Source organism: Lissotriton vulgaris, chromosome 1_1, assembly GCF_964263255.1.
Source record: "Lissotriton vulgaris chromosome 1_1, aLisVul1.2, whole genome shotgun sequence".
Lineage (NCBI taxonomy): Eukaryota > Metazoa > Chordata > Amphibia > Caudata > Salamandridae > Lissotriton > Lissotriton vulgaris.
This window is the reverse complement of record NC_141685.1, coordinates 1,414,875,031-1,414,890,101: the sequence shown is the minus strand read 5'-3', so window position 1 is coordinate 1,414,890,101 and position 15,071 is coordinate 1,414,875,031. Positions and strand designations below refer to the sequence as shown.

General features: G+C 40.5%; 1 protein-coding gene across 1 annotated transcript in view; it reads left to right on the top strand.

Annotated features, from left to right (window-relative positions):
* The window catches only part of LOC147750621 (uncharacterized), a 920,203-nt gene that overhangs the window by 892,508 nt on the left and 12,624 nt on the right, over positions 1-15,071 (top strand). Inside the window, exons 39-41 of the mRNA XM_086929808.1 lie at positions 9,661-9,687; positions 10,530-10,561; positions 10,654-10,813. Of these exons, the coding sequence (XP_086785934.1) occupies positions 9,661-9,687; positions 10,530-10,561; positions 10,654-10,813 (219 nt within the window). The remainder of the gene's footprint in view (positions 1-9,660; positions 9,688-10,529; positions 10,562-10,653; positions 10,814-15,071) is intronic.

Genomic DNA, 15,071 nt, shown 5'->3' with positions numbered 1-15,071 from the left:
TTTAATATTATGGTAGATCACCATCCCTGAAAGTTTCTTTCTTATCAGTTCATACAAATATTCTGTAGGAAATGATTTCAATTAGACTACCAACTTACTTAACTTTAGTAACATTCTTTCCCATAGCTACAATGACTCCAAAAGATTGCTTATCACCCTCACTTTTTCCAACTTGGGGATAGCATTTTCTTAATTCTTTTTGAGAAGTTCCACTGTTTTTTGCCATCTACATTGTAAGCTTGTATGGGGGTATGGAATATCAGGACAGAACTAACATCACTAATCCCCTGGTTAATTTTATGACCATCTGGAGTCCATTCTGGTGGGGGTCACACGAATCTAAGTATAATGCCACACATCACTTTGGGGTGATATTGACATGACATTGCTTGAAAAATAAATCTGAATCCAGTCTAGTAACATGAAGTATGTTCACATAAGACATATCTGAATAGAGTCTTCACCATTTCAAAACATATTTCCAAAACGTATTAACATGTTCTTCAATGGTTAAGTGAGCTTTCCCGTGAAACTATTGGGCAATTGCTATGAATTTTCCCAGTCATCACAAGAAGACAATTGAACCAATGAAGTTTAGCAACCTTATTTTGATGAAAAATATATCTGGTATTTACATGGTTAACTTTGGAAAATAATGTATTCCTAATTGTGTACTCATTTCCCCAAATGTGAAATTTTCCTTATTGTGGAGAAGAGATTGGCTATACTGCCCAGAGTGAACAGATTGCCCATAGACGTTAAACAATTTAAAAAAGCTCTTTCAGTGTGCCTAATACTTCTTTCATTTATTGAAGGTAATTAACAATGTTATATTAAAATTTCAATCCTTTTGTCCTAACACTAAACCACCTGCTGGACCCGCAGAAGCACATACTTGTGTAAATATACTAAAAGTGTATGTTACATCGATGTATAGTAGCTGCAAGAGGTGGTTAAAAAAACAACATACTCTAAAATAGCCAGCCATTATATACGTAACATCCTTCAGTTCTTCATATTTTTAATGTTTACTAGAGCAAATACCGAATATAATTTAAGTTTTTCAAGTTAATTAATTGGTTAGAATGTTGCACATTAGAATTTATTTTCTAGCATTTCTGACTAATGACAGTCTAACCTAAGATGAAGGATAGCAATCTCATGCAAAAATGGTGTGCCTTTTCAGAAAGTATAAATTATCCGCCTAATTACATTACTATGACCATAAACATAAAATTGGCCCTTTTGCCTGATAATGGAATTCAAATGGTAGAATATTGTAAAATGGATGTAAGCTCAATACATTGGTAGTATTTGAGATTTATAGTAACAAGGAAATCCAGCAAGCATATTTTGTCACACTCTTCACATTTTGAATTGCTATAAGCTCCATAGAGTACATGTATTTTATTCAATTTTATTATTTACAACATTTTGATAGGACTGTGAATTTGCACTGTATTTTTCAAAATGATTGTCCCTCTATAGTATTTAGCATCTTCATTTCACCCACAAATGTATTCTTTTATTTAAATAATAAACCATAAAAAATTGTTTAGATAAATTTACAGTCATATTACATCTGTGAAATTATCCTTGTTTTTAACACCTTTCATGCTGTGGCTTTTCCCGTCCTGTGCTGAAAAACCTTGAAAAGCAGCATTTCATGACGAGCTCACCTTGTCATGAGCACAGCTCCAGTGTGCCTCATGACGAGCTGAGCTCGTCATGAGCATGGAAGGGGTTAAGGAATGGAATTCTGTAGTGAGAACATTACCTCATAACTGGAGATGTGTTCCATTTATACCATAATAACTTTGTAATTAAATTGAAACCTAACAAACTGATTAACCAAAATCTTCTTTCCCTTATACGAACGAGCACATTGTGAACATTTTCATATTTTAGCTTAGCCTTAGTCTCACATTAACCTTATCTAGCTTCTACAATTCATACTAGAACCACAAAAGTCTGTATAGGCCCTACTATTACTGCAAGTATGTGGTTGTGTTGCTTTTGATATAAAAAGACCTGGAGAAGCAATTACCGTACATTTCTAAAGCCATGCATGTCAACTAACATACATATGTTATTTTAGTCATTGAATAGTATAGATTAGTTAGGGATTTGTGCCACATCAAATTTTGAAATACTGGCTTTCCAAAAATGTGGACAATTAACAAAGCATAACCCTGACTTTGTCAAAGATTGTATTCATTTATTTATGTGAATAATTAATCAACATTCTTTACTTCTTAATTGTATAATTATTCTCCCAAAAGCTAACTTAGCCTTAGTTTAAGGAAGTGAAATTATTTTCTAGAATATATCACATTTAACTTGTGGCTCATGAGAGTTTTATCTAATGTTTAACATCGCCCTTGAGTTTGCTTTGTCTCCTTGCTTTTGCTTAAAGGATTTAACTTTGAAAGTTGTTTGTTCTTTGATATGTTCCCATCACAATGCGTAATCAATAACAACATCCACCGAATACACTCTTACTAGGTCCATTGAATCATATGCAGTTTAACTAATAGCGCCTTATTTATTTCATTGTTGTGTGGCGTACACAAATGGAAACACATATTATAAATAATTCAGCCATAAATGTCATATGGTAGGTTCTAATGATGAATGACTTGGAATCTCATTAAAACTATTTTTGAATGAATTTGTTATTGGAGAAAGGAAAACATTATTAGAACACTGTACATTTGTGTAATTTGAAGTACAGAAAAATTCCACCCTAACGATTTTTATTAATGGTATTTTGTGAAAATGTTTGTTTCTTTATTTAAACAGCTGCACTTGAATTAGCCTGATATCCTGGTTTTACAATAGAGTGAACTGCTTAGGTACCAGTTTATCAAGAGTCTATAGTATTCATTGTCAATTAGCCTAGTAAGTTATTTAACTTTAGTAATATTTTTCCAATAGCTATGATAACTCCAACTGATTGCCTTTAACTTTCCCTACTTCCCCTTTGAGAGTGCCATTTTCTTATTTGTTGTTCCTATACAGTCATTTGCCTTGCCATCTCCATTCTCAGCCTTGCTCTGGGGATGGAATATGAGTCCAGAACTAATATTACTGACTCCTATGTTTCCATTTATTACATCTAAGGTCTATTCTGGTAGGTTCACAAAATTCCAATTATAATGCCGCACAGCATCATGTGGTGCAGTTGATATGATATAATAATGCAAGAAATAGTCTGAATCCAGTCTAGCACCAGGAAGTATCCTCTCATAAGAAATGTGTGTATATAGTAAACACCATAATAAATAATGTTACCGAAGGTAAGGAACATGCTCTTTGAAGGTTGAGGTGAATTTACACATTACAATGCTGAAGCATTGCTATGAATATTCACATTTGTCAACAACACAAACTTTAATCAACAAGGTAGCTTAGCAAATTGGTTTTGCAAGTAATATGTCCTGGTTTTAATTTATTAAAATCATTAATCCTTAATTATATTCTTATTTCCCCAATAGTTAATTTGGCCCTCCTTCGGAGCAGAGATTGACTGTACTAAACAAAATTGAACGACTATCCAGAAACTTTGCAAAATGAAATATATATTTATGTTTATGTAAAAGTCCTTTTTAGGTCTCGGCCTGCTAAAGACTGCGCACATACGCGGTCGAGCTGGCGAGATTTAATGATACAGGGTACTTTTCACTAGCAAGGTTATGCCCACCCCTCTTTTCCATTGCCTGGCGTGACCGTTCATGCTAAACGGTGGTCAGCCATTGGAGAAGAGGTCCTAGTGATGTTCTTCTTTCTTTTTAAGGCCCGTCCTTTTCAGACTGGCTTACTTGACTTACTGCTGGCGTAAAAGTTTTCTTATCTTCTTTATGGGTCCAGATGTCCCCATAAAGAAGATGAGGAACCTTTTATGCCAGCAGGAAGTCAAGCACTTGTCGGGCGCTTTTTCATTCCTTTTCGTATACTGCACGCTCCTGACGGGGTGCTTGCTACTCGCAGTCTGTAGGTGTGGTGTGCTAGTTTAAGCATAGAATGAATGAACAGTGCTAAGAAAGGACGAAGTCCCATCCCTTTAACTGGGGCTCTGGAGCTTGTTAGAGGGCGTTCAGGTGTGAGGTCCCGCCAGGACCGTATGTCTCTGCACCCCTAGCATGATGGCATGGTCCTGGTATGTGCTTCTGATCGTCCCATCATTTTATCAGGTGCTGTTGTGGAGAGGGGGTATTGTCCCTTTTGGTGCTTTTCCTCACAGCAGCATAACCCCACTGTGCATTGATAGATGGAGAAAGGGGGTAATTGGGCGGGCAATACCGATGTGCGCTCTCGTCCCCTCCCTGGGCTCCTTAGTTGAGAGCAGTCTGCGCTCCTGGTGGCCCATCCTTCCAGCAGCAGCGCTCGGCCTCAATGTGCAGCCTCCGGGCTGCTTGGTATGCAGTCTGAGTGCGGCCCCCGCCCCCACCCCCCTGTGAGTGCTGAGCCGGCTGCTCTCCCTGGATCGCTGCCGCAGATTGTAAATCACCTGAAATCCCCGGAGCCTGCACCTCCCTGCAACTTGGAGACACCAATTATCCCGACTTATACATGCACATCGCACGGCTGCAGAGTCGGCCAGGAGCAGCTGATGGTGACACCTTGGCCGAGGAGCAGCCCAACCTGGAGCCCCAGCCGGCGAGGAGCCCGGCCATGCGCGGACAGACGTAAGTGCACCCGCAGCGAGCCCGCTGCAATCTTCTAGTGTTAAACATGGATAAGTTACTTGCAGATCCGATGGTGCTGGACTCTTTCATTTAGGCTCTGTTCGGCAGAGTTCAGTGGGGGCTCTGTTCATCCCAGGTGGTGAGCGGAGGCCGCTCTTGCTTGGAGTGGATGTGAACCCCTCGGACGGTTCAAGATGAGGCCAGCGATTCGGGGTGGCCCCTCTTGTGGTTTCGCGGTGGTAGTACTTCCCTCTGTGGTTTCATTACGTGTTTGAGGTACCATTGCATCCCTCTCGTGGTTATGCTGAGCCTTGGCCTCAGTCCTGCGGTGGCAGTGCGGTCCTCTGCCCATTCTGGGATGCAGTGCACGGCTCCTGCGAGTCCATCTTGCAGATCCCTTTGGTTCGTGGTGGCAGCATTGACCCCAATTTGCAGTTTCTCTTGTGGCTCGGTCTCTGCAGCCGGCGAGGGGGCACCTGAGCATCGTGCCCACGCGCACCGTGGCCAGGCTCGCACGGTTCTCTGTGGATCCAGGGCATGCCATGCCCTTCTAATCTGGGTGCAGTACAGCCTTGTGTGTATTTTTGGGGACGAGAGGCCCTACACAGCCTGTTATCAGCAAACACACAGCTACCAGCCCGGAGCACACTGGGCAAACAGACGAGTCTGTGTGTTACTGTAACCCAGCCGCAAAGAGATGCGATGCTCACCCCAGCTGCAGGATGCCTCATGGCTGACACGTTCGGCAGTCCCCAAGCCGGATGCCTGAGTACCAATATATGGGTTTAATTTTTCTACCAACATGCTTGACGGTAGACCACTTACGAAATCTGATTATGTCTCAGAATCCTTATTTGAATTCATTGAATTGGTGTTTGTAAACAACTGTTCATTTACATCCCTTCAAAACTGCTTTAGCACGTGCTATATAAAAAGAACACAAATACTAAAACCAAGGATTGTTTTTCTCACAGCTTAGAGCATCGCGATTCAGAATTTCATTTAAAACCTGAAGTTACTGGGGTGATATGAATACTAGAAAGCACACTTTGTATGCACACAGTTCATGTGTCAGTGGGGAAGCTGTGCGCATTTCCAAACTCCATTATGATCTTACCTGCTGATGGCCATCTCGCCTTAGGTCTGTTTGTGGCCTGGGCCCGCCATATTTATAAACTGAGAAATAACACCACTCTTTTTTTTTTTACCCACAAACACTGTGCACACTCGACCAGCCATAGGACCTTTGATCATCATTGTAAAGAAATACATGTCGTAGCGGTGATCCAAGATCACAGGTATTCACACCTTGAAGGCTACAACAGGTTCACGCTGTGAGGTGGTGTGACACCGTCCGTCCAGGGTAGACATATACAGAGGTCATAGGCTTTAAGCAATGGAGAGGATTAATCATCAGATACCCGGTTGTTATTTGCAATGTCAATAGCTCAAACTTGCGTAAATATGCGAATGCAATAGGTCTCACATTTGCAAGAGATTAAGCTATTGGCATTGTAAATGACGATGCCATGTATTCATCTGTTTTCAAAACCAACACATAAATAAAATTGTTGTCATTTACAATGCCGATAGTTTTAACTTTTGCAAAGGCGCGACCATCGCATTGTGAATGCTTGTTCAAATTATTTGAGATATTAAACAATGTTAAATTGGATTTTCTTAGCGAAGTCTCATTTTCACCTGATTCCTTCTAAGCTATGCAACTAGGCCATCTCCTGGAACCATCAAAGTCCATACAAACGTCACTAGTACTGCAAGTATGTGTTTAAGTGATGTATGAAGACTGTTAAAGGTGGGAATTTAGCACCATACTCTAAAATAATAGACAGATTATACAACGTCCTACCAATTGCCGTATTTTTAAGTGCTGCTACCACAAGTTCAATTTTGCAATTTCCATTATACGAGTAAGCTGACATGGTACCCTTAAATTTAATTTTTGGCATTTCCAGCTCAGGAAAACTTAACCTAAAAAGAAGGGTAGCAACACTCTTCCACAACATATTGTGTTCCTGTACTTAAATTATTTCATTATAAATATATTAACCTCTTAGTTATACTCTCATTACTACAAAATAGAAAATTGATCGTAGTAGCAGAGTTCGAAATTAAAAAGGTTGAAATTTGTGACAAGATTGTCAGATTGGTTTGTTGTTGGTTCAGTCAATTTCTAGCTAAAATTAAATTCGCAGGCATTTTTTGGCACACTTTAAATTCTTTTTAACTAAGAATGTTGAATCTTCTCATTTATAGATAGACTATAATCCATTGTTTAATATAACTACTTTACATCCTCATATATCTATTGAATCTGATAGCAGACTTACTTTGATTGAAAGTATACCTTTCAATCTTATTAAGCAGCACCAAAAGTGGGGAAACAAATAACATATGATTATGTATCTATGTATCAAGAAACATACTTCATAATCATTAGTCTTTTTCAATTACTGATAATACTAATGTCTTCATCTGCTTTGTTTCATTTCTGAGATTTAATTATTTAGAAAATGTTGCTATGCACCACGGTTTAAAAAATTATTGACCTTTTGAAGTATTTAGCAAATTCATTTCACGAAATATTGCAATCATCTATTGAAATTTTTAAACCTTTATATAATGTTTATATTAGCTTTCATTATTACATTACATTATTAATATTGCAGTTTTAAAATTGTCCTTGTTTTTGGAGAAGGGAATTCAGTACTAGAATATAGCTTCTTCCCATTTACATTACAGGACTTTTCTAAATAAAAAAACATTTTAGCAAGCAGAATTAGCCAAAGTCTTCTTTCCTTCCGTTCGAGCTGTCGGCTTGTCAAAATGTCAGGTGTCGCACTATCCGTAAGGTCTCCCGCTTATTCTCTTTCTCTGCCCTAAAACTTATTGTTCTAGCTATGGTCATCTCTCGATTAGACTACGGCAATGCTCTATACTGCAGCATGCCCACATACAACGTACGACGACTACCGCTGGTTCAGAACCAGGCCGCCCGTCTAGTCTACAACTTGGCCAAATTCCATCACGTCACCCCACTCCTGAAATCCTTGCACTGGCTCCCCATCCGTGAACGTTCCCTGTTCAAGATGGGCTGTATCACTTTTCAGGCTCGGCTAGGCTCCGCCCCTGCCTTTATCTCCTCGGAGATCAAAGCCTATGCCCCCGCTAGGGAACTGCGCTCATCCTCCCAACATCTGCTGACAGTTCCCCGCTTTCGGCGTAAAAAGTGGGGAGGCTCAAAATTCTCCACACTCGCCCCCACCTTCTGGAACTCTCTTCCGGCCCACCTCAGATCCTCCACCCAATACTCTCACTTCCGAAAGGCACTAAAAACCTTTCTCTTTCTTCAAGCTTTCCCTCGATAATTCCTCCCTAGGCCCCTCTGACCTTCCTGTTCTCTGAGCCATGAAACTGCCAGGTGTACGCGTGCTTTAGAAATGATTTAAACTCAAACTCAACTCAAACTCAAGTCTAGTTTTGGCCTCAGTGAGCCTCTTCAGCTTGGAGCTGTTCTCCAGTCGTACATGAAAAGGGGAACCATTTCTGGGCATCCCGGTCACACATAGGGAGTCGTACAAAAAGGTGATGGATGGAATGCTTGACTTCATCTCAGACACTGGTCAAAGCCAGTCCTTTGGGTTTTTGCACACCATTCTACCTCAGTTTAGACCCAATCATATGCATATATGTGGGTCCTGTGCTCACTGTGCCACTGGAGCCAAGTTACACATGATCGAAGGGCCCCAATCAGGGCAAAACCAGTCTTGGGTTGCTTGTGTCCTGATTCAAACAGGACCTGGCCTGGCTGTTGATGCTTGGCTGTTCCTGTTGGAGGAGCATCATGACTGATAAGCATATGGCTAGGCAACAAACGAGGTGGCATGTTGTGCGAAATGATGATGGGGCCCGAGTGATAACCAGTGGCTGAGATTAATTAAAGCCTTCCTTCCATCACGTTTGTGTTTGATTGAACTTTAAAATGCCATCAGCTGTACTTTCTGATATGTGTATTGCGTTAATCCGTAGACACATGAATATGTAAACTATCTCTGCTATGTATTGTTTTGAAATATATTTCCCCCCTCAAGAGTTTGTTTTCCATACTATTGCATTATATTATGAATATTAAGATCCAAGCAATTAAAATGTGTAATGTAGGGCTTCTGCAATGCATTGCTCAATTAGAACACTTATCAGAAGCTTTTTTAAATTGATCTCCTTCTAGGTTTTGTTTTTTCATTCTCCAGTTTCTTAATTTTGACTTTTTAAATCACATAAAATCTCCACAAATGTGATACTTACATATTTTCAGCCACAGAGTAAATGTACATTGTCTGAAAATATTTAAAACGGAGTGTGTAGTACTTGAAACAGTCACTTTCTTTGATTATTAATTTTACCTTAATTCCTCTAACTGTATTACCTTAATTCCTCTATGTATACATGTGTGGTGTCTGTAATAATTATGAAAGTAATTGATTCGGTCTTAGGTGTCAATTTCTATCAACAGTTTCTTGAAGAGCATATATAGGAGTAGGTATATCGATCCTGGCGGTATCATTCAAAGGTGGTCAATAGCTCTCGTGACTAAACACTAACTGAAATAAATTTCACGTAGAGAGAGGTACGAGGAACGGGTCCTGAAAGTGACGAAGCTTGAGTTGTCTCTTCAAATTCTGAAAAGGAGCAAAGAGCAAAGGAGCGTGACAACAGGACGCAAGCCGTATCATCTACAGGAAGAAAGCATTTGCTTTATGACATTTAGCACCACCGAAATGCATCTACGGTTCTTCTCAGCGAAAGGGAAAAAACTGCTTTTATTTACAGAGGCGCAAAATATGGCGCAGAAGGAAATGCGATGAAAAATTAAAGCGAAGTACTTTTTTGCGGATGGACGTGTAATTTGAACACACATTTTGACTTAACATAATATTGCGTTTTCTTTTCACAGAAACTGAAACGACGGGAAAGCCTGAAGGTACACAACTACTCTGTATTTTGTGGTGCATGTATCACGGATTGTTGGAGAAAGAATTTTGTGGTGCATGAATCACAGCTTCTTGGAGAAAGAATTTTGTGGTGCATGAATCACAGCTTGTTGGAGAAAGTGCACAAGGCATTAATTTATTTTCAAACGCCCATACTTACTTTGAAATATAACCAGATACAAATGCGAAGTGGGGGTGCCAAAAATGATTGTTCCATCGGCGCCACCAGCGCTACTAATGGTACTTAGGTCTGCTACAAATACGTACTGTAGACCAGAGAGTATGTCTCATTCACAGTAGGCAATAGATGGCCAACTACACAGGTAAGGCCCTCATTGCAAGTTTTTCGGAATAGGTCGAGGTATTTACCACACGTGCAAAATACCATTACCCCAGGGCCAGGTATTTACCATGTGTCGTAAATGCCTTCTATTCCTAGTTTTCAGAAAAAAATCAAGGCAGAATTTACAGAATCGATTTTGAACACACCAAATTCCGTATGTTTGCCTTTTTCTCCGGCCTTTTCCACCCATACATTTCGTCAGGTGTGATAATAATTATAATGCAACTGGTAATTTCGATCCCTGTGTAAACGTGATTGCACGAGGTTCAAATTGTAGCCCTGGATTCGTGATAAGGGTTTAAGTGTTAAATGCGCATGCTTTGCATCAACCTCGGTGAGATGAGAGATGAACGTTGTTGAAGAAAGTGTTTCTAGCTCTTTGCTTGTTTAGTATGTTCTGTGTAAAACTTTTAGGCATGCTTTCAAATAATCTAATGCTCACCCAACATGCACGAATGTGTAGTTCAAGTATGTTTTGTTTCTGAACAGGCTGCTGTGACATCGGTGGCGGGGAGAGACCTGTAAGTGACGTTGTTACGTAAATAATTAGCATTCGTTTTATTTTCCGCTGATTGGAATTCAGTACTCTACAAAGTATTTTTAATGCCCACAGCCCGGCTCTACCTGGAACGTGACGGGCTGCTTAGACTGTGAATGTAATGCCAAGACCCGTTTAACGGAATGTAAACCGATGAATTGTGGATTAGAGGCCAGTCAATGTAATGCAGATGAAAAATTCGTACCGCCCAAGATAACCTGTTGTGGAGCTTGTGGTATGTATACATTTATTTAATCCATAGTGTAACTTTCATGCTACGTGTTTTTGCGTGTATACACATTTTTTTAAATGCACTCCCACAAAATCGTGGGCATAAGTGGTGAGGGAAAAGTCTCCTGTTCTTAAGACTCGGGCCAGGGGTGGTTCCTAATGTCAGAGTGCGGAATAAGCAAGTGATAAGTGCAAGACGTGACTTGAAACCCTGGAGTGGAAAACACCACTGTGTTGACACCTACTCAATCTACAGTTGGATGTTGTATGTGGTCTTCCCACATGCATCCCTCTTCTTGAACGTTGACATGATCAGCTATGCAAGGGACAGGAGTTATTTGGGGAATGATACACAACATGGCTTTCTTCGTCACGCTCCACTTCCCCATTTTAACCTATTAAAAATGCACATCGTCCTCTGTCTACCTTCATCTAACATGCCCTCTCACCTTCCTTTAATAGTTTGCTTTAAAACGCGAATACCTAACATCCTTCTTCCTTCTTCATCAATGGGCCTTTCCCATAAATGTGAAACATACCTAGGGCCTCATTTATGAGGCCTTGCGTCAGTTTTGCGCTGCTGATGCGTCACTTTTTGTGACGCATCGGCGGCGTAAAACATGCACCTTGTTGCGCCATATTTAAAAAGTGACGCATCTAGGTAGATGCGTCACTTTTTAAACCCCTGCGCCACATTATACCTGCGTCAGGTATAATGTATGCAGAGGGGGCGTTCCCCCGCAAAAAGCCTCGTAATAGTGACGCAGTGAAATCTATGAGATTTCACTGCGTCACTTTTAGGACACTGTTGCGTCAAAATCTTGCGCCTGCCTCATAGCAGGCGTAAGACTGACGCAAGCCCTTTCACATGGGGCTTTCCCCATGTGAAAGGACGCATTGCTGGAGTTGCGTCACTTTTGTGACACACTCCAGCAATGCGTCACTTTTGCGCTTGCAGATACGTCAGAAATACTGACGTATCTGTAACTCCTTGCGACATGATGCGTCATACATTAAATATGACGCATCATTGGTGTCGCAAGGAGTGCGCAGTGAAAAGTGGCGCATCTCTGTCTTCACGCAGCGATGCGTCACTTTTCATAAATAAGGCCCCTAGTCTTCGGTTGCCCTACACCACCTCCTTTTGTACCCCTGCTGACACTACCCCTTATCCCAAATACATTAAAAAATAAATCTCATCCGTGCACCCCATTTGGAACTACCTGCCATCAAATCATTTAAAGCAAAAACAACCTGCAATCACCTCCCCTCACTCTGGTCTGCCTCCCTCTCCCTCCTCATCAGCAGCATAGACAGAAAGCTTCTGTCAGCTATGGGCCTGCACAGGTCACAGAAGGATTGGGCAAGTGGCAGTTGGTGGGTGGGCCGGATGTATCAAGATATCGTTTTGCGATTTCTAAATAGCGATTTTTTGCGAATCGCTATTTTTTAGCGATTCCTTATCATTCTTTATTTGCGAATTCGCAATTTGCGAAATCGCAAATAAAGAATGATTTCCAATGCATTCCTATGGGCCAGGAGCCCATAGGAATGATGGTGCAATAATTCTCAAATTGAGAATTCGCAATTTGCTAATCGCAATTTGAGAATTATTACAAGGGTGCAGGGGTGTCTCAAAGACTCCCTGCTGCACCCTTGAAATCTACATGTGTGTGCATGTGGCACACATACATGCCCTATGGGCATGTATGTGTGTCACATACCACCCTCACAAATGCCAAATAGGGCATTATTATAAGAAATCGCAAATTACCACCAACTACAAGTTGGTGGTAAATTGCGATTCCTTAACACAAATTCGCACTTCAAAAATGTATCATACATATCATTTAAGGAATCGCAAAATTTGCGATTCCTTAAATGCTATGGCAAAATAAGGAATCGCAAATTATTGCGATTCCTTAAATTGCGATTTTTTGATACATTGGAAAAAATGCAAAAAGGCTGTTTGCGAATCGCAAAGGCCGAAATTCTACGAATTTCGGCCTTTGCGAATCAAAAACGGCTTGATACATATGGCCCAAAGTCACTAAATTAACTTGAGCTTGACCCTCTGGTATCTATGGCACAGAGCAAAAAGAGCTTAACGTAGGGCAATGTTTGAAGTATTTGTGCAGTACCTAAACACTTATAAAGGCAAAATGCCAAGAAGTGAAAATCCTATCCCAAAGTAGAAAAACAAAGTAAAATATGATGAACACAATGATACTAGAATGACAAAAGTCAAATAATACGAACCAGTGATAAGAAGTTTTAAGTAGAACTAGAGCTAATACACAAAGCACCCATGTTAGTCAAATGGAGTGGTAAACCAGAACTTAGGCGCAATTTGAGGCTGACCATCATGGAGTCCTGTTCGGATACAACAAGTGGATTCCTCTCAGTGAAAGTCAAAATGTTTGAAAAAGTTCCTAAGTTCCAATGCAGAAAGAGACTGCCTTTTTTCTGAAGAAAAATATTGAACTTTCTTCTAAGTCTCTAACAACCACAGGAGTACACTTCTAAGGCCCCCTGGACCTCTGAGGAAGGCACTAAGAGAGTCTCAGGGTATCAAGCCGAGGCCAACAGCAAAGTCCAGTCCAAGTCCAGTTGCCAGCTGGTCAGCAAGGCACTTAAGGAAAAAGGCTTCTTGAAGCTTGTTCTATTCCTGTTGCCATACAGGCTTTCAAGCCAACTCATCCTTGGAGTATACTTTTTTGTCCTAGGTAAAGGCAAGTTCAGTCCTTCAGGGTCACAGACAGCATGCCCAGTCCTTTTCTGGTCTTCACATTTCCAGAAAGTGTTTTTAGGAGGTTCCTTGGAGTTCCACATATATTTCTGACAGCAGCTAATGGGTGGCAGTGATTCCTTGGTGCTCCTTACCCAAAGGGATAAATGCTCCCAGAGTCAACCCTACCCTCTTTTTCAGTAGTTCCTGTTTTCCTAACTGCAAACAGGCCCAAAATGCTATGTACCAGGGCACTTCTAAGTTGGCGAAAGTCTTCGGCCACACTAAACATTGACTCTGAGTACTGGAGAGTGTGTGGGTGTGTCATAATCGCTAGTATTTTCAAACATCTGACACTAAAATCCAGTTAGAAGGAAGCCCTGAACCCACACGAAATCAGGAGGCAAAAGTCCAGTAACAGGAGATACACACTAGTTGTTCTCTTGTCCTGTTTGCATGTGCTTCAGACAGGCCTGTCAGACAGGATTTGACATTGTAGGGCCAAAAGGGTGTCCACACTCCCACCCATTTAGGTCAACCTATAGTATAGCTCCTGGCAAAAATTTCACACCTAGTTCAAGCCTCATTCAGGCTGAGGTTGCCGGAAAGTTAATCAAAATTATTCTCCAGGAGCTCTAAACAGGGCAAATGTAACATTCTAAATTAAATGTTTCCTTGATTTTTAATAAACATGTGACTACACCATTAAATTGGGTATTTAATAAATATATTGTAGTTGTGGTTTAAATATTGTTCTAACTGGCCCCATTAGTTATGTACAGCGTTATTATTTTAATCTGTAATCTTGTTTTCTACTTAGGACCGCTAGGCTTTCCACAGAGAAAATAACAGTTTTGGCCTTGTCATTGTACGGACATCGTAACATTGACTTCCTGCATTCCCCATTTTTAAAACCATGGAACCTGACATGTGGTCTAAAAGGCCTTCATAAGGGTGATTTTCAGGGAGGATAGAGTACAAACATGGGAAGCTGAATGTCAAAACAATCTTGAAATTCGATGTTAGGAGTCAACACACATTTCGGGGTTGACCCCACTTCTCCAGGACCATGGATTAACAAAAAGTATTTTTTTTTATTATTTCAAGTGTTTTTATTAAAATATAAAATGTGCATATCAGAAGTTATATATACAGTACATAGTAATACGGCGCAGTTGACTTAAGGTTGGTGGGTGACTAATCTGTGACCGGGGCTTCCAGGTGTTTGTCGAGGAGTTCCCACATTCCATCCTTAGCCTTGTGCTCCTTTGAGAATTTGCTGGTGATATTGTCCGCTCCCCTGAGGAATGTGACCCAGTTCATCCAAGTTTTAAAGTTCGCTTTGGCTGTATTTTTCCAGTTTTTCACGATTATTTTTAGGGCTGCCGTTAGTAGTATGTCTACTAGGTCAATTCCTTTTCTCTAAGGTCACTTATTATTATCATGTCTCCCTCTTCATTAGAATGTGTCCCATTCATTCATATGCGTGATTTCATCATATTGATTATATCTCTTAATGAAACTCATGATTAAT